Source organism: Onychostoma macrolepis, chromosome 19 (genome assembly GCF_012432095.1).
Source record: "Onychostoma macrolepis isolate SWU-2019 chromosome 19, ASM1243209v1, whole genome shotgun sequence".
Taxonomy (NCBI): domain Eukaryota; kingdom Metazoa; phylum Chordata; class Actinopteri; order Cypriniformes; family Cyprinidae; genus Onychostoma; species Onychostoma macrolepis.
Window position 1 is genome coordinate 13,296,133 of NC_081173.1, and position 27,174 is coordinate 13,323,306.

The 27,174-nt window shown below is 38.3% G+C and overlaps 1 protein-coding gene across 1 annotated transcript in view; it reads right to left on the reverse strand.

Annotated features, from left to right (window-relative positions):
- Nucleotides 1-479: 479 nt before the first annotated feature.
- csmd2 (CUB and Sushi multiple domains 2) overlaps nucleotides 480-27,174 on the reverse strand; it is a 262,731-nt gene continuing 236,036 nt past the window's right edge. The window contains 18 exon segments of the mRNA XM_058752757.1: nucleotides 480-4,492; nucleotides 7,955-8,132; nucleotides 8,240-8,372; nucleotides 10,044-10,131; nucleotides 11,162-11,274; nucleotides 12,109-12,270; nucleotides 12,400-12,465; nucleotides 13,765-13,944; nucleotides 14,145-14,256; nucleotides 14,350-14,423; nucleotides 14,805-14,978; nucleotides 15,355-15,528; nucleotides 15,657-15,836; nucleotides 18,144-18,320; nucleotides 20,500-20,682; nucleotides 23,654-23,827; nucleotides 23,960-24,148; nucleotides 26,938-27,111. Coding sequence (XP_058608740.1) covers nucleotides 7,973-8,132; nucleotides 8,240-8,372; nucleotides 10,044-10,131; nucleotides 11,162-11,274; nucleotides 12,109-12,270; nucleotides 12,400-12,465; nucleotides 13,765-13,944; nucleotides 14,145-14,256; nucleotides 14,350-14,423; nucleotides 14,805-14,978; nucleotides 15,355-15,528; nucleotides 15,657-15,836; nucleotides 18,144-18,320; nucleotides 20,500-20,682; nucleotides 23,654-23,827; nucleotides 23,960-24,148; nucleotides 26,938-27,111 — 2,513 coding nt within the window. The 3' untranslated portion in view covers nucleotides 480-4,492; nucleotides 7,955-7,972.

The following is a 27,174-nucleotide window of genomic DNA, read 5'->3' on the forward strand; positions in this document are numbered from 1 at the left end:
AAGGATTTTTCCATTGACCTTTGGATTGTTGCAGAAAATAAGATCTCTTTGACTAACAAAAGTTCATGATTCCTTCATTCATTTCATTTGTATCTTCACAAATGAACACAAAGCCTAAACATTACTGCAAAGTGGAATGAAATCATATGCTTAAGAATAGATATGTGAATACATTTTTTTTTCTTATTCCATCAAACATGCACGATTATAACTTACATATTAATCATAATATGTAAAGCTGCTTTAAACATCTAGCATATAAAGGCAACCCAACAGTCAAGATATTACATAAACATGGAATGTGAATGTGCCTTAATGCCTTCCATATACAGCCACTGTGTGTGCACTACAGGACATCTAGAGGGAAAATAACTAGTCTTATTGTCCCGTTTTGTCAGGTCAGGCACACAGATGAATAAAGCATAATCATGCACAAAGTTACAAACCTTCCACACAATGGAGAAAATAGCAGGCACATATATGTTTTCATTTTTTATTCCAAAAACTTCAAAATAGGTTTCAAGTTCAAGAAAGTAGAATAAGCTTAAACACAATGCAAAGCATCATATACAGACAGATAAAATACATTTTATATATTGCAGACAAGCCATGTTGGGTATTACATATTTACAATATGTAAACTTCTATATACAATCTTTTTTTACATTTACAAAAAAAACCTTTGTCTCTATTTTGTCTTTGTATATATATATTTTATAATCCCCACTAGCATTTGTACTACAATAATGAAAAACATTTACAGATCTGTCAATACACTTTCTCTTTTTATATTACAAATTTATTTCCATAAAAATATATCTCTGTACAAAAAAAGTTTCTATTCATTAGTCCTTTCAGCGTCAGAGTCTCTGTCTGGATATCCGCAACGGACTGCTCCATTGAAAGTCTTGAAAGTCACTGTTCAAAAAAATCCTTTTGGTCAAGTACGTAACTCAAGACTGACTGTATTCCTTTAGGCTTTGGATAGCCAGAGCAGAGCGGTCCTTTAAAAGTCCTTCAAGGCTGGGCTTGTACCTCATACCAACTGGAGAGAAATGCATGGTTGTGGTTCTCAAAATGAAAGAAAAAATAATAATAATAAAATAAAAAAGAACAAAGAAACTGGACAAGTACATACCAAGATATTTTCACATTGACCTCCACACAAAACTGATATGTTCATCCTGAAGTACATTTTCATATACTTATTCAATATAAGCTGCAGTGTGCAATTCAAATATATTGATATGCACTCTTTTAGGGGTGCTGTTTTTCTGATAAGTTTTTGAAAAGGAATATGACTGGTTTAGTTACATAGTTTGTTGGATGTTCACCATATGTAAAGCAGATATAGCATAGATATTTCCAAAATTAAAAATACATTCAGTGCAGTCCCGATATTGTCTACATCCAAACTTCTCGTCTTTTAAAGACTGATAAATGAGACAAAAACACTGACACTACAAAGTAGTCTTGACATGATCATCCAAGTTTTCGCAACTATCTTTGCTTCAAGCTCACTTTCGCCAACATGACCTTTGATGAAAAGGGTTGCCATATACTCATCACAAATATCCGAAGGTAATATTCGAGAATGTAAATTTACTGAGGTGGTGGTCTCCATTTTAACAAATGTATGTGTGATTCTGTCAGGCTGCCAGGCATAGTTCTTCACATCAGTACAACGACGACACGGTTACAGACTGGAACGCCAACAAGAATGTGCTGGGTGTTTCAGCTAATTCACTGTTAGCATTGCTAAATGCTATAAATAATATCATAAATGCTGTAATGCTTTTGATTTTGGCTGGATGCCTCTCTATATATGTATATAAAATAGGCTGATGCCTTTTACTTTGGCATAGCAGCACCGTAGGTTTTGTGGCATGATTAATAATTACAATATAAGAATACTTTTCATGACACATGCTAGCATGAAGGCCAAAGAAAAGAGTGTTTACTTGCTCCCTTAAAGTGCAGGTTCTAACCTAAAGGAATTTGTGAAGATACAAATTAATTACATGTTTTGGGGTGCTGGTTATTATTTTTGTGTTTGTGTGATTCTCTGAAAATAACACAGACATGACTCTCTACCAGGAAAAAAAAAAAGAAGCTGCATCTTTGAAATTCTCCCACAGCAACTGGCAACTCTTGACCAGTGCGCAATAATAATAAAAATGGAGCAATAAGAAGAGATTGGATACACCACATATAGAGTTACCAAGGCACTGTTACGAGAAACAGATGGACAAGCATGAAACACAGGCTGCCTGGATACTTCAACAACATTTTGGGTTAATATACACATAAAGATGAAAAATAAAGCAGAGTTGATGACTTTGAAGCCCTTGTGCCTTGCATTTTTGTGTGTTATCGCTAGCAAAATGCATTATTTGGAGGATTTTAAAAGGAGCAATTTCTAACGTCAGCATTATAAATCTGGCAGCGTTGCTATTGTTGGGTTGCTGAGATGCAAAACGTTACTGTAAGAATATAAAACATCAGGTGAATGTGAGATAAACTTTCAACACGATGTCTGATGTGTGGAAAATGCTTGAAGATGCCATCTACACTGAAATTCTCCTAAAAAGAATGGCCATATGACAGTCTTGTAAATATAAAGTTAATGTCAATAGGTTGAAGATAACTCCTGGCCCATAAAATCCCAAGGGAAATATAATCTTTGCTTTTTCGATCAACATACAGTTGAAACAAGCTCTGGGTAACATCATATTAACACAACCATGATAGGCTACCGATTTCAAAAGTAATAAACCTGTAAAAGTAATTATATCAGTGATTGATTTCAGAAGCAGAAGAGTACAGCAAATAAACTGGAGGAATTTAAATGCCCACTGGAAAGTAAATGCCGGCATCAGGTAACGGAGGTCGTAAGACAAGAAAATCGAACCGAGATATGCAGAAACAAGCAGAGGCAATAATATTCAATAACTGAATTACAAATCTCAATAAAACCGGCCAGTTAAAGGATGCTGCACCCAGAATATAGCATACTTTCGCAACAAAATGTAAGTTATTCTGTTGCAAACTTCCCAAGCTGTTGCTCATCCTCAAACCTTCCCATCAAGTTACTGGGCAAATGCATGCAAATCAACAACCAGTCTTGGATTAGTATATTAAGGAGTGATTTCTAAGCCCCTTTTCCTTATCATAAGTGTGGCGTGGGCATGGATGACACGGAGGAATGTGCAGGGAAACAGATTATGACACAAAGCTACAGAGATTAAATATTTTCATGCTCATTTGGTGTTGGCTCCTTTTGACTAAAACCCTCACGTCATCCTTATCCTTGACTTCAGAACTCGAGGACCGAAAGTTAGACCCTCCCCTGGTTACGAAAGACACGTCTCAAGTTATATTTACCTATGTACTTCAACTCTTCAAGGGCTGTTGTTTTTTTAATCTACTGTATGTATGAAAATCATTGGATTTTGTCATTCAATGACATCCAAAGCCCACCTGACATCAGGAATAACTATAAATGCTAACAAACGGTTCTTCACCATGATATCCCAGCCCACAAACCAAGAACATCCAAACACACAAGGAGGGGGTTCAGATTGGGTAATACCTGGCTAATACAAATCCAACCCTCCAATGTGGGCTGCTTTTCTTCTGTCAGTGTGAGAATAAGGAAATGACAGCAGATAACAGGTGTGAAGTCAGCTTCATAAAACCCCTGAACACCAAAACACGTCTTTTCATGTTCTCCGCTGGGCTGCTTGAAGGGTTGGACTGTCCATTTTCAGCCAGGATCATGATAAGATGGTGGGAGAACACTCGTTCCTTCAGGCTGAAATGAGAAGAGAGGTGCTACAGCTAGAATCCATGCCTTCTAATAAGCCTCAGAAGCCTCTCATTCCACTTCAGATCGAGTTGTGGCATTACATACTCAGGGAACTGATGGGGAAGGTGTCAGAGAGTGTGTCCTCAGTGAAGTCTGCACTTGTGATTTTAGTTCAAGGTGGAAACGGGATAAAAGAAGCCAAAACTCACTCCATGGAAAGAACTCAAGATACAAAAGTAAAACAAAGCTTCAACTCTCCAGAAACACGCTTCTTGTGACTTCCTGCTTACATGAAGACTTCCTCCAACTCAAGATTGAGAATTCGGCCTTCGTTTGACCGAACAATGTATCTCTTGTCTTTTTTTTTGGCAAGCGACGGCTGTGAGCTTCACATGTGTCCCTTTGCGCTGCCGCAGTCAAATAGGACGTTCCATCGGAAGGAAAAAAGAGGAGACAGCAAAAGAATGTAGGAACAGAGTTTTAGCTAGCAAACACTGACATGGTTCTTTATCAGTGCATCTCTGTTGATGCGCTTTGACAGCATCGTTGTCAAGGTTTATCACTTTGTCACAATTGGAATTGGTTTACAAATGAAAAACTAAAAAATCCTCCTCTTTAGTCCATCCATGTGGCCCATTCTTACTATGGGAACAGTTGTGTGGAGAGGGAAAGATTACATCCAGCCTATGAAAAGAGAAGAGAAAGACACGTTTGTCAGCAGTCTTGAAGAAACTACTCTGAGATTTCTCAAGCTACTCATTATTTAAACTACTGTCAAAGTAGCTACACTAGAAGTTACAAAAAGTAGCTAACTACATTGAAGCTCTAAAGTTACATTTACCACTGTTCTGAAAATTTTCAAATGCAAAATCCCGTCATTTAAATTCTCAACAGATTTTATAATGGTTATAATTTATAATAGATTTGCTGAGTTGACCAACGGAAAGCTGCTCGGTATGAAAGTGACTTACGTGTGAGCTGTGCTTCATATATTGGTACACTACTACGGATCTTTTGGCTCTCAAAATTTTGCTAATATGACCACACCTTAAGAGGACATTTTTTAATGTCTAATAATCCGGTTTTGTAATTAGCAGTATATTTCTGGTTCAAAATCAAGGACCTTGACAGTAAAAATGATTTGGACAGATATTTTTTAAAATAAAATACAAAAATTCTACATTAAAATACATACAAAATACAACAGATAACACTATAAATTACTATAATTTAGTTAAAAATGAAAAAACAAAAAAGTGAAAAAATGATATGGATCAAAAATGACATGTCATTATGGGACTCAAAGGGAATCAGATTTCAGCTGGTTCATTTAATGATTTCATTGGTGAAATTCAGATTTCACCAATCTGCTAAAATGAATCGTATAAACTAGGGCTGTCAAAGTTAACGCGTTAACGCAAATTAATTTTAACGGCACTAATTTTATTAACGTGCGATTAACGCAGTGCACATTTTCTGTTCGACCCGTGGCCTAGCCTGTAGTTGGAGAAATGCTAGTTATGCACAGTGTTGCCAACTTTGCAGACCCCTTTAGCGACTTTTTTCCCCCCTCTTCAAAAAAAAGCGCCTAGTGACAAATCTTTAGGGTTTGCCCAAACCTTATTTAGTTTCTGAGACTCACTGGTACTGCCGCGCGAGTGCGAGGTCTTGCTGTCCCAGCGTGCACAAATATTTCTCTCTCTGTGCGTCTGCATTGTTCAGCGAGCGGTGGAGAGGAGCAGCGCTTTCAGTTAAACACAGATATTATGTTGCTTCTCTAATTTTACATGCAAGTATAGCCGAAATCACAGCACAGCTATTGTCATTATCTTATGGTTTCATGAGACGACAACTTGATTATCAGGATTTTTGTGCAGATTAACATATTGGAAGGGAGAGCTGGTTATATAGTCTTAATGGGTCACGTTTCAGTCACTATTTCATATTAATTCCGTTGTCGGACAACAGAAACGGTAAAATATATCAATGAAAACAACTTTGAGAATTTAGCATCAAAAAAGTTTGTGGGCACAGAGAGTCAAACAAATCTAATAATAAATTTACAATTTTGCATGTTCAGAAGAAATGAGCTGTCCTGTCGAAAATGTAAACAGGTTTGTGTAAGTAAATTGTTCAGTGCAAAGAAAGAGAAGTAACGGGAACCTGGTATTTCTTTTTTTCATGTGTCTAATAGACATGAACAAGTTCTCTGAAAAATATCTATGACCTTTGAAACATGTCTAGTCTTTATGCTCTATGTTGACAATGGTTTCAATAATAATAAACATACATTTGCATAAAGCATCCATATTTGTCCATGCCCATGTTGATTAGAGTATTAAAAACTTTGAAAAGTATTCATTTAAGGTACATTTAGAACAAATAAAAATGTGCGATTAAATTGCGATTAATCACGAGTTAACTCATGACAATCATGCGGTTAATCACGATTAAATATTTGAATCGATTGACAGCCTTAGTATAAACACTAACAATTGGTTTGGCCACATGACAACCCAAAACACAAACACGAACATCAAACTCAGAACATCTTTTGAAAAATAATCGCACAAGCAGAGGCACAGTGCTAATGCGGCAAAGTAAAAAATTAAAAAGGCTGTCGGTGCCAATAGCCTAGTGGGCAGTGCGGCGACATATAACACCATTGTGTTACAAGCGTCCTGAGTTCGAATCCTGGCACGAGGACCTTTCCTGATCCCACCCCCTCTCTCCCATTTTGCTTCCTGTCTGCTCTACACGGTCCTGTCCTAATAAAAATGGCAAAAAAAGAAAAGAAAATGGCCATCAATTCTGTATCATAAAGCCCCTAAATGTTGAAAATTCAAAGCTGAAAACGTTCTGCCATGTATTCTGCACAGATACTTAAAAAAAAAAATCATATTACTCGAAAAGCTATTTTAAAAACGGCTGAGGTACAGCAAGAATACTGAAAGATGTAGTTAATAGCAATGCTACTTTTAGTACTTTTTAGTAGTTACTGCCCAACACTGCTTGTCAGATAGGAAAGGAAGACTTAAAACACAGATGGACATGGTGAAAAAGGGAAAAAGTAGCGAAAAAGTGAGAAAGAAAGATGCTCAACACAACAGTATCAGACTAACATCGTAACAACAGACTGCAATAGCAAGGTACATTTTTAACTCTTACGTAATTTAGGAAAGCAATCACAAAAAAATCCTCAAATAGCACAAAAACACATGACAAAGAACTGTTTCAGGTTCAAATCAGCAGAACAGATTTAAATACATGGGATACAGGGGGAAACCAATTACAAATCCTGCCCAAGTTCATAGTCTGCGGCTTAGATTAGGTGCTCTTTAAAAAAAACAAATCTTGGAAGAGAGTATAACAGCTGAAATAAATAAATTAAAATTCAATACTTCTCTATCCTTATCCCCTTGCCTCAGCAGTTTGTTTTCCATTTTGTCTGAGGGCAAAACTAGGGCGATAAAGTCAGTTTTAGAAGTAAAATTTCTCTAGTTTTAATTCCCCCACTCAACATTCAAACAAACTATATGCTGAAAAGGCAGTTTGTGTGTAATAGCAGAAATATACAGCAAATGATGCCTCTAAATCATTCCAAAACAACTATGTGAGGATATATTGCTTTTTTCCTTTTCCCTGAGGTCTTTGTCCTCATTCGGCTTATTACACTGCAAGATTTCAACTTTGTTAGCCAATGACCTTTTCATCCCTGACACCATGCTAGTTTGTACAGTAGTCTAATGAAGCACGCTAGATGTGGATGCAGAATGCTAAGGTCACGCTATGACTTTGAAATCTTGAAAAGTTCTTCTAGGAAAAAAAATTTAATTCATCAAATATCAGACTGTAACCAGTTCACAATTCACAAAGTTAGTACAATGTTTCACAAGAACAAATTATTAGCTCTGTTCCAAAACCTAGTGGACTTCCTTTGAAGACACACTTCTGATGTGAAGTTATATAGTTCTGAGGCAAACAGGGTCCTGAAACATGTTTATTAGCAGTATTTTGAAACATGTTTATTAGCAGTATTTTTATTTTTATTAGTTTATTGTGTCATCCCTCTTATGTTACCTGTATTGAAGTCAAATCTCTTTGTAGGCAGACATTAAGAATAGATCTCTCTTGTTGAAGACTCACCTTTGACTAGAGCGGTCGCTATACTGCTGTGCACACTGTGCTGACCGTGAACTCTGTCTCATTGGCCATGATATCAGTGGGCTGGATGTTACGGTCATACATAGGGTTCTCGAAAGTGGCTCTTCCGTTGGTGTTCTCATGGCCTGCGTAACCATTGAAGGGTACTTTGGGCCTTTTTCTGCAAGTAAACAAGACATATTACCAAACTTTTCTGGAAGAGTGATTCATAATAAATCACAAAAATCAATGCACAATGAGCAATACATCTTTGCTGAAGTGCTGTACCTGTGTTTGTAGAGATACAGAGCGAAGCCTGCTATGATCATGGCAATAAAAGGCACTAAAATGGCTGCTGCCACTGAACTGCTATTGGAGGCAAAGTTATAGCCTGAATTCTCGCTATTTGGATCAAGGCCCTCTGTAAAAGAGCATACAAATAAAGCATTTAAAAAATATTGCTTTTACCTTTTCAACAATACAGGAAAAAACTACTTATTTCTGTATAGAGTTATTATTAACAATAACTAACCACAAGTGAAAAGCTTTTTGTCAAAGCTTGTGTTTGAATTGATTCGAAACCATGCAACAAACGAGAAATTAATCAATTAAATGGGCAAACTTCACATCTCACCGTTTTGTATAACTCAACTAGGGGACTTGTTTTTGGGAGATGTCAAACTGCATTATCTTGACAATGCTTTTTAATTACAGATATCAAGACACGGCAAAGATGAAGTCATTTTGAATTCACTTTTCAATTTCGACCACAGAGCTTTCCTAAACAACGAGAGTGTGTCAGTGCACCTGTTCATCAGACAATGCCAAAAAGCTTCCCAATAACATCAAGGCTGCAAGTGGGAGATTCAATTAACTAACTCGATAGAGCCAGCTCATCAAACCAACATGAAATGATGGAATATGGGTGCATGCGCACACACACACACGCTCTTTCCACTACGGCCCCTCTTATTAATAAATCTTCTGTTTGCACAATCTGTCTGACGATGTAGGGATAGGAGTCTATACAGCTGTCGTTTATAGATGAAGGCGTGCTTGTTTCATTACGGCAGGATTTGACAGACCGTTCACGGTTTGGCCTCCACAAGCTGTACACCAGATACTTACACCAACTCTAGTTTTCCTTTCTCTCCTACCTAATTGTATTACGCCCCATTCACACGGGGCGTCGGCGTCAACGTTTGATGGAGGGCGTATCTGAAGCTTGGTGCTGACGCGACCGTCATAGTGACAACAGCCAATCACATTACTTTTCTGGTGTTCCATGAACGGGACTGGCTAGCGTCTGCGCTAGGGTATTTGCATAAGGCGATCTGATTGGCTGACGCCTGTGTTGGTGCTTGAAAAGTTGAAAAGTTTTCAACTTCTGCCGCGAGCCACGCCAATGAAGCGACGCGACGGACCCACAATTCAGTTCGGCAACATTTGACGTCACTCCATTCAAAGTAAACGAGAGGTGTTGACGCCGACGCCCTGTGTGAATGGGGCGTTATAATAATACATGATAGCTGCTGTGGGCGGCATTGGCAGTATATATCATTTTAAACATATAATTGATAGCTGATATCTGAGGAAAAGATACAGACTTGACATTGTCACTATGACATTAAAGCAGAAGTGTGTATTTTATTCAATGTTAAAATACTTTGCCAGCTTAAAATACTGAAACATCTATATGCAACTGATTTGTTTGAGCATCCCATCCAGCCTGACACAGATAAGCCCCTGTGATATGTTTTGCTATAATAAATCAATCAATATCAAGCATCAAAGAGAACACTGAACATCAGTTTGGGGTCCTAGGTGGACTCAATTCAACAGAACGACATGATGAACATGACATGATTCGCTATAATTTCTGGCATTCACTCTTCTGTCATTCAAACCCATTCCAAAACATAATACACTTCTGTTAATCTTTGAAAGCACAAATGAAGCTTTAGAAATTTCTGTCCCTCCATTTGAAAGCTAAGAACAAAATTCTTACAGGTTTGGAACGACATTGAGTAATTTTTAATTTTGTCCCTTTAACAAATAATATTTTACAGTCCTATAAGACAAACACACATACCCAGCCTCTGAAGTCCAAACTGGCCGAAGCCTTTTCCTCGAACAAAGCCTTGGTACACAAATGAATCAGAAGAAGGCATGTATGACACCTGTGGAGAAAAGTACAAAACAGTAAGTATAAAGAATTTTCAAAATGTCACAAATGAGCCACTGAAAGGTAAAATGTGTCAGTGATGTGAAAGACTACTTATGTTTGACATTTACTTTCCCCATCATTCCTCGCCGAGGCATAAAAAGTGTACAAATCCACATGCAAACACATATAAAACTAGCTTTCTCCCTCCTGCTTTACCTCTTGTGCTTTCTCTATCTCTCTCTCTTACATGAACACACACACACACACACACACACAGACACACACAAGAGCCACACACTCACGGCCCACACTTTTAATTACACTCTCCCAGGTGCTTGTCCCAAGTGCATTGGAGGGGGGTAGAGACGTCTGGCCCTGATTACCCAGCAATGATTTAACTGACGTTTTAATTAAAAGAAAAACTTTGTCGGTTCTCTTCTATCCCCAGGAGTGACAAGCTGTGTGTGTGTGAGTGTGTGTGTGGTTGAGGGTTTCAGTAGTTACAAGCAGCCCAAGGTCTGGCCCTATACAAGAGCCCTTACATCAGCCTGTGAGTACTGAAGTACACTTTGAGAACTCAGGTTGCAGTAAAGGTTCAGAAACATCCACTTTCAAAGCAAGAGCATGACTTTCAGAGGACTACATCTGCATGGAGTCATACCATAAAGGAGAAAGGACTTGCATCAACATAAAAGCACGGCTGTTGAAATCAAATGTAAGATGCTTCTTTTTCTCAGTAACCAGTCCACTTATGTATAAGCCAATCGGAAGGCTGGGTCAAGTTAAATCGCATATACGTGGTTCAGATATTTGATCTGCGGTTGCCTAATATCTTCAAAGTAAACAATCTATTTGAATCTAATCCATTACAACGTGGAAAATCTGTAGAATCATCACAATGGTGATTACTTTCACGTTTCACACTGCAGGGAGCCTTCATTTCAAAACATCAGGATAATGATTCTACGGATGTAAGGTACACAAGGGCTTCCTGTTACAACTACTTGGCAGATCAGAGGAAAGGGAAAGAAGAATATACATACATGTCCATCCAAGGCCCAGTTGTCAATTTTGAACTTGTTAACAAAGATCTCCACAGGACCTCGGATCTGATACACCTGCAGCAACAACTGGGCTTCTTCTTTTTTATAGGTACCTGCAGAAAAGGTGAGGGGTGTTGATGGTTGTCACGAGTGCTTGCAAAAAAACCCATAAAAGATCTTACTTTTTGTATGCGTGTTGCTTTCATATGGATTGACTCAATGCAATGACTCAATGTAACATTAATGAGACTAGTACGATTTACTTTACATTAATGGTAACATTTTCGTTACATATTAAATATATGGAGTGCAGATGAAAAAATAAAAAGCACATAGGCTAGCTGGCAAAAGTCAGAGCCAGTCTGCAGATTTGAGTTGACAGATTTCATAGAAAATTGCAGTGTATGATAGTCACAGACTTTGATTTTTTTTTTTTTTTTAGCCTCAGACTATGATTCCATCCATTTGGAGGATATCAAACATGTTTGATATTTTGAGCCGATTTTAGAAAAAAATATTGTTTTCATTTATTACGTGTCTCATGGCAAGAAGGCACGTGTTTCTGTGCGAGTTTGCTGTATTCGCAATGTCTTGAAAGTCTAGTGGTGTGTGATGCTCAGTCATTTAGTGTATGATGTCCAGTTTTTCCTTTGTAGCGATTTACAAAGTCAACAAGTGCATGATGTTTAGTGTTTGAAAACCTGTTCAAGTTGTGTAGTGTATTCCAGGCTTTAGACATTCTACAAAATATCTCGTTTTATGCTCAAAATTTTTTTTTGAAGTAACAAATAGAGACTTTTCATTTTTGGCTCAATCTTTTTTAAGACTACACAAAACACAGTGCTAAAGGCAGTACACGCTAGAAAACTGGCATTACCTTGCTGCTGAAGCGTCACAAATGAGTGGTTGGTAAAATGTGTTACAAGGTTAAAATAAAAAACACTCACCAGCCAGATTGAGCTGTACTCCGCTGTGGTCCATGAGAGTGCCATTGACCCGATTGCTGAATGGTTCAAAAGCAGTTATGCTAAGCATTGCTGGCTGCTTCTTCCCTAGATATTCGTATGAACCCCTCCAAAGGGAGTTCTTAGCAAAAACCCCACTTGGCACTGAGATAGAGGCACAGAAAAGAAGAACACAATGAGAGAAACAAAGACAAGAGCTACTGTATTATACATTCAAGTGACTAAACTATTTTAGGGGAATATTTAATTAACTTGGTAGACAGTGAAACTTACCAGGTTGTTTTGTGTTGGGCGGCTCTTGCACTGTTCCTACAGTTTTTCCACTTGGTCTGTTATCAGCTATAGGACAAGCAAATATATGTGTGTTAGAGCTTTTTTGCAGAGCAAGTTATGTTTGAGCTTCAATGCACAGAATCACTAATTTGGAGCTTCTAAGAGCACTAATGCTGTGTTTGTGAAACTGAGCAAATGAAGAGAATGCAAGGCCACAGATGCTGAAAAGCTTCTTTCTCAGTGAGAGAAAGTTGCTTAATGCAGTTTTAAGAGTAAAGCTTAAGTACATGAAAGATGTTTGTTTCTCATGAAATGAAACGTTATTTGCAATGCAGAAGACAGATTTTCATGTGTTAGAGCTTTTTTTGCAGAGCAAGTTATGTTAGAGCTTCAATGCACAGAATCACTAGTTTAGAGCTTCGAAGATCACTAATGCTGTGTTAGTGAAACTAAACAAATGAAGAGAATGCAAGGCCACAGATGCTGAAAAGCTTCTTTCTCAGTGAGAGAAAGTTGGTTAATGCAATTTTAAGAGTAAAGCTTAAGTACATGAAAGGTGTTTCAAAGCAAAATATTTTTAACCATATGGGCAGAACATATAGCCTTTCTATGATTTGGAATTTCACTTAATATATCTGAATACCCTGTGAAGTCTACTTCGCAGGACATTATAAGATGATTGGACACACACAGTGGGGAAAACAGCTTTATTAGATGTCATACGACTATGTTGTCTCTGTCTCTGGTCTCCCACAGGTGCTGTTAATATCCTTCCACCGCAAAAGGCCAGAACCATACTTTCAGCTTTATTATAAAAGATTTCAGCAACATTTTTCACCAACTACTAGACTATGATGCATTTAGGGTTTAACTTGAGACTAATGCCATCCTCCTTCAGCAGAGTAAAAAGGAAATTGTTAATCTTATTTTTCTGCTCTATACGCTCACAGTCGGCATGGTAAATAATGTATGGGAACTGTTTATCTGATGATATTTTATAGCAGCCTGGGCTTTCCAAAACCAAATCAATGCATTCCACTGGGCTAATCAGAGCTCTACTAATATGAAATTTCAACAATAACATGATGAATTGGGCCCAGCGATCATACCAGTTGTGGAGATGAAACAGGTGGACGTGACGTTTATCAACATTTGTAGAGAAGAAAAATCACAAAGTGGTTGAATACGGTAAATCATTAAGTCTGTAAACCAGCAGATGGGCTACACCAAAACACACATGTGGTATGAACATGCTCAAAGCCAATCGATCAATTTCTTTTACATTTGCATGTAAAAGCACATTTTAATTGAGTATATTTTGGTTTGTGGGCTCACACACGTATTTATAAAGTATTTTGTACATACGTGCACACAACGGAGGTTTCCCTGTCCAGCTGCCATCAGCCCTGCAGGTGCGGTGTTCAGACCCTCCAGCAAGGTAGAAACCAGGCTGACAGGTGTAGATGAGCGTATAACCCAGAGATGGCAGCTCTATAGCACCTACATCTGCCTGAGCGGGGAGCTCCGGCTGATTACAGTGATGAGCTGAGGAGAGAAATGAGAGAATATATCTTACATTGTGCAACACTAAATAACCATACAGATTCAAATGAAATCAGAAAAGGACGCTCTAATTTAATCATCACTACAATTTATTTTCAAATTATTTTTAAAAATGCATTTGAAAACAAAAAAGTATAGTAACAGAAAAGTCAAACTAATATGTTTGCAAAATTGTGGCTAACCGATGCACTCAGGCTGCATGCCACTCCAGGTGAGGTTGGGCAAACAGGTCCGAGAGATTGAGCCCAGAAGGAGGTGGCCCTTTCTGCAACTGTAGTACACTGAACTACCAATCTGTTGATACAAACACACAAATAGTCAATAAATGACAAGAAAAAATGTATTTGAGATGAACTGATAACAGCCTTGGTTTGATGTGATTAGCACCTGGTAGCCTTGAGAGTTGTTCTGGTGGCCAAAGAGAGGAGTGCCAGGGTCTACACAGCTGGTGTGAGTGGGATCTGTGTTAAATAAATAAAATAAATAAATAAACAAATAACAATCAGAGCAATTCTCCTTTGCCACCACATGAATAAATTACATTTTAAAATATAATAAAACAGAAAACATTTTTTTATTGCAAAATATTTCACAATATAATTTTTTTTTTTTCTGTATTTATGATCAAATGAAGTTTTTTTGTTTTTTAATTAAACTTTTGAATTGTAATGTGTTGGGTTGCCAGGTTTGCGGCACAAAACCAGTCAAAACAAACAATTACTATTCAAAACTAGCCAAATCACTTTTTTTCCATTTTGCAATGTAATAATTTGTCAGAACTATGTTTTACTTATATATATATTTTTTTTAAGTGTGAGGACAGCATGAATACATCAGCTGACCTATGCAAGACGGCTGGGTTCCACTCCAGGTTCCATCGTATTGGCAGTAACGGCGAGCAGAGCCAACCAGGATCAAAGGTGGGTAACATGAGAATGAAACAGAGGACAGGTATGTGAACCCTCGGTCTTCTCGCTTGCCCTGGGCTGGTATCCCTGGATCTCCACAAAATACAGCTACAGAGAAAGAGAAACTCATTGAGGAAATTATTATACTATAAGGCACTGGTCTCAAACTCGATTCCTGGAGGGCCACAGCTCTGCACAGTTTAGCTCCAACCCAAATCAAACACACCTGAGCCAACTAATCAAGGTCTTCAGGATTACTAGAAACTTCCAAGCAGGTGTGAGTTGGAGCTGGTTGGAGCTACGCTCTGCAGACCTGCAGCCCTCCAGGAGTTGATAAGGCTATAAGGTATTGCCACCATCACACAAAACGTGCAGCTTAAATTTAGAAACATTCAGTTAAAAATGTTATATGTGGATTTAAATGCTTATGAATATTTCTGGTATTGTAATTGTAATCGGAGCCTTCAGAAAAATTCACACTTACGAAAACACTGCGGCCGTTCACCACTCCAGTTTCCTGTGCCCTGGCAGGTGAGGATAGTGGGAAGGGAAAGCTGGTAACCCTGATTACAGGCATAACTAATGCTGGACCCCCACTGGAAGTCAGACCCCACCACTTGACCATTTGGGATGCTGGGAGGTGCTCCACACACAATGGCTGTGAGAGGACATAGACAATTAGTCATGTTGAACTAAACTAAACTAAAACAACATAGCCTATAGCGCAAGAGCCCAATCATTTGGAAGTACAGAGGAAGCTTCCATTCACAAGAGGTGGACTCGAACCTTTGCAAACTGGCTTGGTGGCATTCCATGTGCGATCCTTGGTGCAGATGAGCATGGAGGCACGATCGGCATCCATAGTGAAGCCTGGTGAACACTGGAAGCTCACGGTGTGGCCATACGTGAAGTCACTGCCCAGTCTGATACCATTAGCTGGCACTCCAGGATCTCCACAGTTAATGACTGGAAGTAGGCAGAGAGAGTAAAGCAAAGTCAATAGAAGGCCGAAAGCCATTTGTGGTGCGATAAGAGGAAGTACATGGCTAAATGACAAGCGAGGACAAGTGTGCCAAAATTCAGATGATTTGGAACCATTTTATAATTAGCCGTTTCATTGAAACAGATAACAAATTTAGGCAGAAACATTTTCATATTAAAAGGGTCATAAACTGGAAGCAACAAGATGTTTTATCACTCTTAGTGGTGCCTTTAAATTAATGAACTGTTTTAGGCATCAGCTTTGGGAGGCTCTTTCCTCTAGTCACTTCCTGTAGTCTGAGGCCACCGGCACCTGCTCTGTGCCAAAGACACCAATGTGTCTGGAGCTGTAACGTTTGCACGTGACCACCATTTGCTCAGAGCCTGAACAGTGAGCATTGTGTTTTTATGAGCATGGCAAGTCACTCGGGTGGCTGCCAAGAGTGGGGACAGGGCTAGTCTCTATCTCTCCAACACAGGGCTGCTATGTAGACGTCCCTGATCAGCTTGTGTCCAGGGCTGGGATAATGCAGAACACTGTGCCTCATTATTAATTCCCGTCTCACAATGCATTGAAAAGCTTCACGCGAACAAAACCAATTCAACTCCAGCCTCTAGATTCCTCAAGAGCTCGGCCACTGAGAGCTGTACTATTCAGAGCAGTTAAGCGTAAGAGAATTTCGAGAATCAAACCGTCCCTTTCTAAAGCCACTTAAAGACCCTGTGAAAAGACACTATGAGCATAGTCGACTTATCCTGCATTCCATTCAACTCGGAAAGTGGGAATTTCCAACTTGCTATTTTGGAAATTGCAAAAGAAACCCACTTAGAGTTAGACTTGGAGCATGGAAACTTAGAACTATGATTTGCTGTGATGGTGTATGATCACGGTGTCACTCAGAGAGATGCACATGGGCAGCGATAAACATTTACTTTTAAGCAAATAAAAAGCATTAACAAGTCAAAGTTCCTACATTTGCTAAACAAGTTTAATACTAAAATACCCGCAAAGAGAAATGTGTGCAAATGAGGTAAATGATCCTCTCTCTTTATAATCCTACAGAATAAATGCTTACTTTATCCTCTAAAATTTGTTTGCTAGGAGCTAGTCTTTGTTGACAGGTGAACAACTGCAAAGCTAATGATAACATTTCAATTAGCTGAGTACCAATCTAACAGCTTAGCACAGTGCTAACAAGCTTAAAAAGCTCTTTTGATTAGAATAAGATTACCAGGTAGCATGCTATCTTTTTAATCAGCAATTAAGAATCAGGGATAGGATGAATAAATAATAACTATTCATCAATAATGCTATGCTATTCAGAGGTACCCTAGTAAAAAGTAATATATATTTAAAATACATTTATTTCATACTTACTGAATTTATTTGGAGTACTACTTGTGCACAATTCACATGTCTTTAAATTAAGCCAAATTTTTTTTTAATATCACTATTGATGAGGACTGTATGATCTTTGAATAATATTAGTCGTTAAATGCAAGATATTTAAAGTACCTGAAGAATACTTGCAGTAGTTCACAATCAAATATACTTCAGTATATCTTTAGTTGGACTTTAGCACTACTTCCGCACAATTAAAGTTCATTAAGCACAAAATTAGTTGATCCAAATTAGCAGACTTTAAGTATACCAGTTTAGTATGCTAAAAGTACAATTGCAGGGTATTTTTATGAAGTACATCAATATGTAAATGTATTTGTAGTATACTTAGCATGAAATAAATGCATTTCAAATACATTTTAGTATATTTATTTTTCATTAGGGCAGGTACAGTATGATTAGGGCAGAGAATGTTGTCATTCTAGAAAATATTTTATTGGAGACAAATTTAAAAATATTGCACCCAAGATGAGTCATTGATATTTTTGCTTTTTATTCCCCCAGAAAAAGACTATACATTTAAAATGTGTGTATATGCTACTTTTGTCAAATTAGTTTAACTAGCATATACTGTTGATGGACTTAAAGCCAAAAAACTTTGATTTCATGTAGTGTTCAAGTGTTACCTAAAACTGCAAAGAGCTAAGGTTTGGTCACATTACCGGAATTTCAGTGGAAGTTTGCGTGCAAAAAAGGCAAATCCTCATGACCTTGTGGGGAAATCTTTCGCCTTTGCGCTTAATTCCCAATCACCTGCATTCCTACTGAAATGACTAGACTTCGTGAAAAATTCCCAAACAACGGTTATGTGACCACAGCTTTCATGATGCTAGCTTTAAAAAATGGATGTTTAATCTATTCAAACTCCTGTTGAGGTGTTGATAGGGCACCTGTGCATTCCGGCATGTCCCCGGTCCAGGTGCCATTGACAGTACAATGACGAGAGAGCAGGCCGGTGGAGTAGTAGCCTTCTCTGCAGGAGTACGTGACAGAGCGGGAAAACACAAGTCCATCATGGAACTGGATCATGGCGTTGCGGGGAGTTCCAGGGTTGCCACAGGAGACCACTGTGAAAGACAACAAGAGAACGTCAGATGGGATGCAAGATGACAAAGATACATGGTCAGTGTAGAACATGAATCTCAGGTGCAAGGGAGGCTGGCACACTACTAGGCATCTACACGATTCATAGGACATGCCCCTCCTTCGACCTGGACAGTTATTTGTTAATTTAGCGTTTAATTAATAAACACATTTACTGCAGGAGATTTCATACATTAGACAATCCTCTGCCCCAGGACAGGGCAGATGGAGCTTATTCATGGGTGGGTGCCAATAAAGAGCAGGTGGGCACACACTCACAACCAGGGACGCCACCAATATGGGCTAGAGGTTTGAGCACTGGAGACTTGCCAACATGAAAACAGAGAACTTGAGTGAATACTGAGCTTAAAACAACAAACGGCAAACCTGTTATTACATACGCTAGTGTCCTTTGGCTCAGGTTTTGCATCAGGATACACATTTTACATTGGAAATCAAGTTGTGTCCCAACACAGTACCAAATATGATTATCAGACAAATCTAAATTTGAATGGTATCGTGTTTGGGTGGCAATAATTCACCACACACTGTTGTCGGCATAATGTGTGGATTATTTTTCAAGCAAGAGGACAATGAATTGGTGCCAAAGTACTGAGTTTCACTGGATAGAGAACATCTGATGTCAATTTGAAGGAAAAAAAGTTTTAAAAGTAAATGAGCCTATTTTATTTTTGCTTCTTGTGATATTTGCATAGAAAAAATAAGTATTTGATTAGTAGTTTGTCACACTTTATTTTAAGGCCCAATTCTCGCTATTAAACCATTAACTACAACTTTTGCTTCAAACTCTTAATTTGCTGCTTATTAATAGTTAGTAAGGTAGTTTTTACATTTAGGTATTTGGTTGGATTAGGGAAGTAGAATACGGCCATGCAGAATATGTGCTTTATAAGTACCAATAAACAGCCAATATGTTAATAATAGGCATGCTAATAAGCAACTAGTTAATAATGAGAATTGGTCCCTGTACTAAAGTGTTACCGTTTATTAATTATTTCTATATAAGACGTTTTTCCCTGCTTTCCTTTTTTTTTGCATCTCATTTCACCAGTTGACAACCACTATTTTATAGTACATATCATATTATTATAAAGCACACCAATTCTGCAAAGAACGGTCTATTTCCTCATATAAGTAAATACTAGGACATCAAACATTTGTAATGAGGACATAAACGAAAAAAGTCATCTTGATTTCCCCTTGCACTTTAAGACGATGAGCTTTTTATGGTGCATTCAGGATTTAAATTTATGAGAGGGGTTTTAGGTTGTTATTGATTTGCTCTCTTGAAACGTCGGCATTTTCTGAGAATCCACCTTTTAAGCCACCACAGTTTGCTGAACTGGCATGGATAACAATAGCCCAAGGGTCAAATCAATAACAGAAACACAAACTTAGGCAGACACACAAGCGCACACATTTCAAACGCACAACCCCCAAGCATTTGGGAGGTAGGAAGGGATTGAGATGGCAGTGTGCTTTGTAAGAGATGCAAAACTAAAAATATCTTGAATGTTTAGGGGTGACTGTTAACAAGATGTGAGATAAAACAAATGGCTGGTGTTAAAAAAAAGCAGGGTAAGAAAAATGGCAGGCATCTCCACACGGATAATTAACCTGGGTTTTCTGCTTCTCTGACATGCCTTTCTTTGGGTTGTCAGCCTGACTCTGCAGGCACTTTACACAAACCAACACGAGCAGAATAATAATGCTGTTTAAGAGAGAAGGAGCGTGTGCAAACACAGCAGCCCAGTGTCCAGGGGACCAGCAGGGCTGGCACAGTCGTTTCAGCATGTTGAGAGAAAGGAAACATGGTACTAGTAGAAGTGTAACATGTGTACACCCCAGGTGTACTGAGCCACTTTAAAGCTACAGCAGAGAACAGACGGGAACCAATCAAGATGAAAATAACTTCGCGCCAACCACTTTCTACCTCAGTCTGTCAGTCTGTCTCCATCTTGCTCTTTTGTTCTGCACAAGTTTAGACATTTGTGTGCAGAATCAAACTGCTATGAAATAACTCTGAGAAATTTGCATAGGCTACAATTTTGGGTGTAGAAGAATCTTCTAGAAGCAGAAGCGATTAATCATCTGAGCTCAGCCGCATTCTTCTGCAGACCACCCAGGTTTCATTATTCTTACCGTGGCATTCAGGCTGAATGCCCACCCAGCTCCCGTTAGTCAGGCAGGTTCGTTCAGAGGAGCCCTTCAGAATGTAGCCAGGCTCGCAGCTGAATCGCACGACGCTCCCTACGGTGAACTCCTCTCCCAGACGGATCCCGTGCACTGGAACACCAGGGTCTCCACACAAACCAGCAGATTCCCCTGAAACAACACACATACATGAGCACTTATTCTTATGGCAGTGTTAACAAAAGATAAATCTTTAAATCAGGCCCATAATATCAATTTTCACTTTCTTCATTTTGGTTTGGCATTTAAAATTACATGATATATTTAAAGTAAAAAAATAAATAAATAAAAAAATGAAATAAAAGTGCTAAATGCACAATTCAGGGATAAGGTGGTGATTTTAGACACAGCCTGTTTAACCAACGGACACATGGTGTGGAGAAACTCAATAAAACTAAATCACTCCCATTAAAATCAATGAAGTTGTCTATACACTTCAAGTACCATGAGTTTCAAACCCTTGATATAGTGTCTATGTACAATGAAAATGCCCTCAAACCAGTCCAATTTAGATCCTTTGACAGCGAGTGATGGGAAAACTACTATCTAGATGCCCCGCAGGCCTTTCAAACTTGTTCTCTATTACATTAGGTTTTTATTTAAAGAGGTTAACTGAGATTTACACAAGATGATGAGTAATTTCATTCATATTTATTGAACAACTCTCTGTGGTAGACCTGGCAAAGGAGATGAAAAAGAGGCATCACAGCGGCTTGGTTTAGGTGATAATTTACTTTGGATAAGAAAGCACCAGGGACAGAAAATTTCCCTTAATTTCCCCGCTCATAATGCCGACCTGTGCGCTCCATGGTGTTCTTCAGCAAATCCTCTTATTTTGATCCACTGATGCATTTACAAATGATCTTTCTATTCCCTATATATCCTCTGGTAATGCTAAACACACAATCACTAATTTAAAATGAACGGTGAGTCTTTTGGAGAAGGGCGAAGTAAATATTAGAGAATTACTACTATTTATATACCGCATATCGTCTTCAGAAACTCACATTGACAGGCCAGTTATTAACCACAAGGTGTCTTGCAAAAAAAGCCTAATGCACTTTTTGACAGCCGACAGAAAGAAACAGCAATCTTTTGAGAAATATGAATGTTATGAATTGTGACATTAACCTGTCAGTGGTTTTACAGCCAGGGATGAAGCTCTTCTGGCATATCTGAGGGCTGCAATGGACTGATGTGTTTATAGTGGAGCAGGGCAGCTCATTACCTGGCAGGCATGTGGGAGTCTGTGTCGCCAAGCCCAATATGAGAAGATTAAACCAGTTTATGAGGGGACTCACTCTTTGCCCTTCTGGATGCTGCCTATATGGCAATATTGTATTACCACCCACTGATCTGGGCTGCAATCCTGAAGCCATTGATTCATCATCTCACATGCTTACGAGACCTCAGAGATTGTGCTATCTCAAATGTGAAAAATGGAGTCCATTCACCACTATATATACACATTATATGGACAAAAGTATTGGGACACACCTCTTAATTATTAAATTCAGTGTTTCAACCATGCCACCTTTGTGATAAGTCAGCTTGTGAAGTTTCAAGCCTGCAGGATATTCCACAGTCAACTGTAAGTAGTACTTTCTACTATATAGAAAGTGGAAGTGTTTATGAACAGCAGCAACTGAGCGACAAAGTGAAGTCCACATAAAGTCACAGAGCGGGTCATGCACGGTGCGGAAAAACCGCCAATGCTCTGCTGATTCTAAGAGATCCAAACTTCTACTGGCATTAATATCAGCACAAAAACTGTGTGACGGGAGCTTCACTGAATGGGTTTCAATAGACGAGCAGTGGCGTGCAAGCCATGGTGTAGTGTAAAGCACACCACCACTGGACTCTGGAGCAGTGGAAACCTGTTTTGTGGCGTGACGAATCACACTTCTCTGTTAGGCCCTTTACTTTCATTGAAGGGAAATTTGAATGCTTCAGCATACCAGGAAATGTTGGACAATACTTTGCTTCCAACGTTGTGGGAACAGCCAGGACTTCTTGTCCAACATGAACAAGAAGATGAATTAGCAAAAGATCCCACAGAAATACTCCAAAATCTTGTAGAGAGCCAGCTATAAGAATAGAAGCTGCAAAGGGAGGACCAACTACATATAAATGTCTATGTATTTAGAGTGTGATGTTATTATTAAAGTCCATATTTGTGTAATGGTCAGGTGTCCCAATAGGGAATAATAAAAAATAAAGATAAGACTTTAGTATAGGGACCAATTCTCACTATCAACTAAATGCTTATTAACATTCCTATTAACAACATATTGGCTGTTTATTAATACTTATAAAGCACATATTATGCATGACCATACTCTACATCCCTAATCCTACCCAATACCTAAACTTAACAACTACCTTACTAACTATTAATAAGCAGCAAATTAGGAGTTTGACGCAAAAGTCATAGTTAATGGTTTGTTAATAGCTTTAAATTAAAGAAATAAATAAAAATCTATATTTATTTACATGTATTTATATATTGTTGTATATGTATATTTATTGTTATTATTATTATTATAAAGTTTGAAAAATAAATTCCCCTCTTTTCTCGTAAATTTACATTCCCTTGTGAGATAATCTGAGTCTCTTTCATATCTACAAAAAACATAGGAGGGTTTAATTAAATATAAGAAAAATAAGAAAATAAAAATACGATCATAATTTTTTTTTATTAGTACTTTGATTTAGTACTGCTCTGAAGACATGGCATATTTACATGCACTCCACAAGACAACATACTTAACTTAATTTACACAAATTATCTTGTTCAAAAGTTTTCATAATATCGCTGCCTACTTGAATATCGGTAACCTTTGTGACAGCTGAGTATAAGTCCTTGCTTTGACCTGAGTTGCAAAGCTGGATCTCAACATCATACAGTCATTGTGAGGAAGAACTCAAATGTGCAGAGCCAATGACAAAGAATGTTTTGAAATGAAACTAGGTAGTCTAGTTTTTGGAAATATAAAAAATGACAATGAGATATATTTCTAATTTTTTTTTTTTACATACCAATAAATTACTAAATAAAAATGACAATAATGAGCATGTTGAGTAGGGTAAAGATTTGAAGTACCAGAGCAATGTGGCAGGGAGCCGCTCCACTGGCCATCCAGCTGGCACATGCGGGTGGTATTGCCCACAATGCTGCGCTGGCCAATGCAGCTGAAGCGGATAACGGAGCCCACTGTGCGCCTGTCCCCCGAGATCTGTGCATATGGAGGCATGCTGGGACGATCACACAGAACCACTGCAGCAGAGAGAAAAAAAAAGGCAAAGCTTACCTACAGTGCACAATGTCAGATCACGTGTATAAATAATTCAGAGTAAAGTAGGTTGGGAAATTATTTGAGTATTGGTTTATCAGGCTAAGATGACTTACAGAGGCACTTGGGTAGGGAACGGTCCCATGTGCCGTCGCCTTGACAGCTCAGACTGCTGGTGCCCAGCAGGTAATATCCAGGGTTACAGCTGTAAGAAACTGTGGTCTGGAAACTGTAACGATGAGGCCCGCTGGGCAGGACCTGTCTGACACCATTTTCAACATGTCCCGGATCAGTGCAGTTCACGACTGAGACGCAGATAGAGTGGGCGAGAGAAAACGAGAAAGAAAGACACAGAGAAAGAAGGTTATGAAGAATACTGGTGAGAAGTACATTGCAAGGACACATTAAATGGATGAAAAATGAAAGCAAAGCTATTTCTAATATTTTTATTTCTAATAAACGCTATTCTTTTAACTTTCAACAATCGTGAAAAAATACCACTGAGTCCACAAAAAAATGAAAAAATGAACTGTTTTCAACACTGATAATAATAAATGTTTCTTAAGCACCAAATCAGCATATTAGAATGATTTCTAAAGGATCATATCATGTGACAATGAAGACTAGAGTAATGAGTATCTTAAAATAGAAAACAGTTATTGCAAACTGTAATAATATTTCATAATATTTTACTTGGTAAGCTTAAGAGACTTCTTTCAAAAACATTTAAAACATTTACTGACACCAATTATTAAACAGTAGTTTATGGCATACTGTGCCTTAATTATTTAAGTAAGAACTGTTTTTTGGTATAATTCATTTCAATTTCATTTAAAAGAAACCTTTGTGTTTACATTTCCATTTGGGTGGCAGTTCATCAAATGATTACTAAATGATGGAATAAAAAAAATTGTTATAAACAAGCATCTATCCAGATACATATCTCAATATATCCTCTGTTCAAGCCTGCTTCCTCCTCCACAACAAGCCAATCTAAATGATGGGCAACTGTGGCATGCAAATCACATTCAGCACTCATTTTTGGCCTTGTTTGTGCCATTAATTGATTTGTGCAATTTCTTTAGCGAATTGTGTGAAATAAAAGACTCTGCCAGTGGGCACGGTTTATTTTTCCTGATATCCAACCAAACACTTTTCCCCACACAAAATGACAGAAAAAGACGATTTACAAAGAAGATTAAAGGCTTCTAAAAAAAACACTTCTGTAAATATTTGAAACTACATACACACAAACAGTTGCTTCATTAACTGAGGCTGAGGACATGAACTGAGCTTAGAGAGAGGAGAGATGGAGACATAGTGCTGGTGTATTAGTTATGAGCCAAAAACATGCAGAGAACGAGAGCACAGAAGGACAAAAGTGCATGATGAAGAGCCTAAAACAGAAATCGGCAGTAATTTGTATTCGTTCACGCACTGAAAGGAAACAAAATATACATTAAAGTGCAAGTGCATCTGAGCAGGCCAAGACAATAAGATAGGCCATCATGTTAAACTATGTTTTGTTCTTTGAGTACTTCAACCGATTCTAACAAATTCAGCTGAACACACTTCTGGTGACATTTTATGTGCAATTATGGGGTAACAGTGAAACCAAATGAAGAGGACAGGCTTCCTTATTTGACTCCAGAGTGTTCCTTCTGCTGTTTCAGGCCAGCAACGTTCCCTTAAAATCTCTCCGTTAGGGACAGCTTGTCAATGGAATTAGACTTTCCAGGGTAGTAATGCATGCTAATGCCTTTAATAGCTCTTAGCAGAGCCAGCCAAAGCCATTTTCTATGATGCACCCATTTATAACTTAAATATACTAGCTTGATTTTCAACTAAAATGTTAATGGTTAAGCTAGAAATAAATACACAAATAAAATCAATAGAAAGAAAGAAAAGCAGAAAAAGAAAAGAACATAGGAAAACAATCTGTTTATTTGTGCTTGGCCGTAATACAATATTAAAATTGATGCTCCTGCTGGCCAGTGGCAATTTTTGAGGAGAGGTGGTTCAATTATCTGCACATATGAGTCTAACCAACTTATCTGTGTGGTTTAGGAGGCCATTTTGGAGATGGAAGCGGCTCGCTCAGACACAAATTGGTGCTGATTAGCGGGGCTGTGCAGAAGCCTACTAAATTATTGATGCAGCTCCGAGCTCATAGCATTTTTTACCGGCTCCTTTTGTGCCATTAAACGGGCGTCTTCCCACGCTCAGTGCTAATGACGGACCATGATGGAGAGGAGACCGTGACTGATATGATCAGACCACTTCAACTTCCTCAGTCAGAGTAAACACACATTTATAATCTAAAGAGAGGGATGGGTTGAGGGGATGGTTGATGCAACTTCAAAGATTCAAATTAAGGTAATTCAGATCAATCAGAGTGATGCCATGCATTCATAACTTGTGTAATTGTTTCACTGTTTCCAGAAAATATCAAGCACACAACTGTTTTCAACACTGATGATAAGAAATGTTTCTTGTGCACCAAGTCAGCATATTAGAATGATTTCTGAAGGATCATGTGACACTGAAGACTGAGGTAATTGCAGCTTACATTATATTTTAAACAGTAGTGCACTTTATGGCAACTCCTAATGAAACATCTTGAATTACACACAAAGATTTGCATAGCTTGTCATTGGCTGGATCTGTGCCAGTCATCTGTAACCCCAACTAAAGCAGTTTTTGAGTAAGTGAAACCATTGTTTGCTTAATTTTCACAGCAAAATTCAGTCATGTTAATAGGAATCCATACGGCTGGGAATTTTGTGAGAGCGAACAATGTTTCACAACAAGTTCAAGGTGCTCACGCAGATATTCCACGCTGACCAACAGAAAGCTGCTTCTACAATCTTTATAATTTTTTTTAATGAAAAGCGTTCATTATTTAAATGCTGTTATTTCTCAGTTAAGACCCATTAGAACACATACCTCTTGTTCTACACCATGCTGAGTAATAGAGCAGATTTGAATAGAGTAGTCAAGTTATTTTAACATAATAGCACGATTTACATTTCCTTGTCAAGTAACACACATACACACTACGGATCACCGCTGATGATGAAGCCACAGGACTTACTTTTACACTTGGGCAGAGCGTTGCTCCACTGGCCGTTGGGCTGACAGTGAGACTTGATTGCACCCTGCAGAACAAAACCAGGGTTGCAGGCGAAACGCACAATGTCGTTCAGGTTAAACTGCGTTCCCTGGGTCACACCATTAGCAGGGGTGCCTGGATGTCCACAGGTGATGGCTACAGAACATCAGAGCGACATATTAATATCCATTTACATGATTATTTTATTTCTCAGGGTCA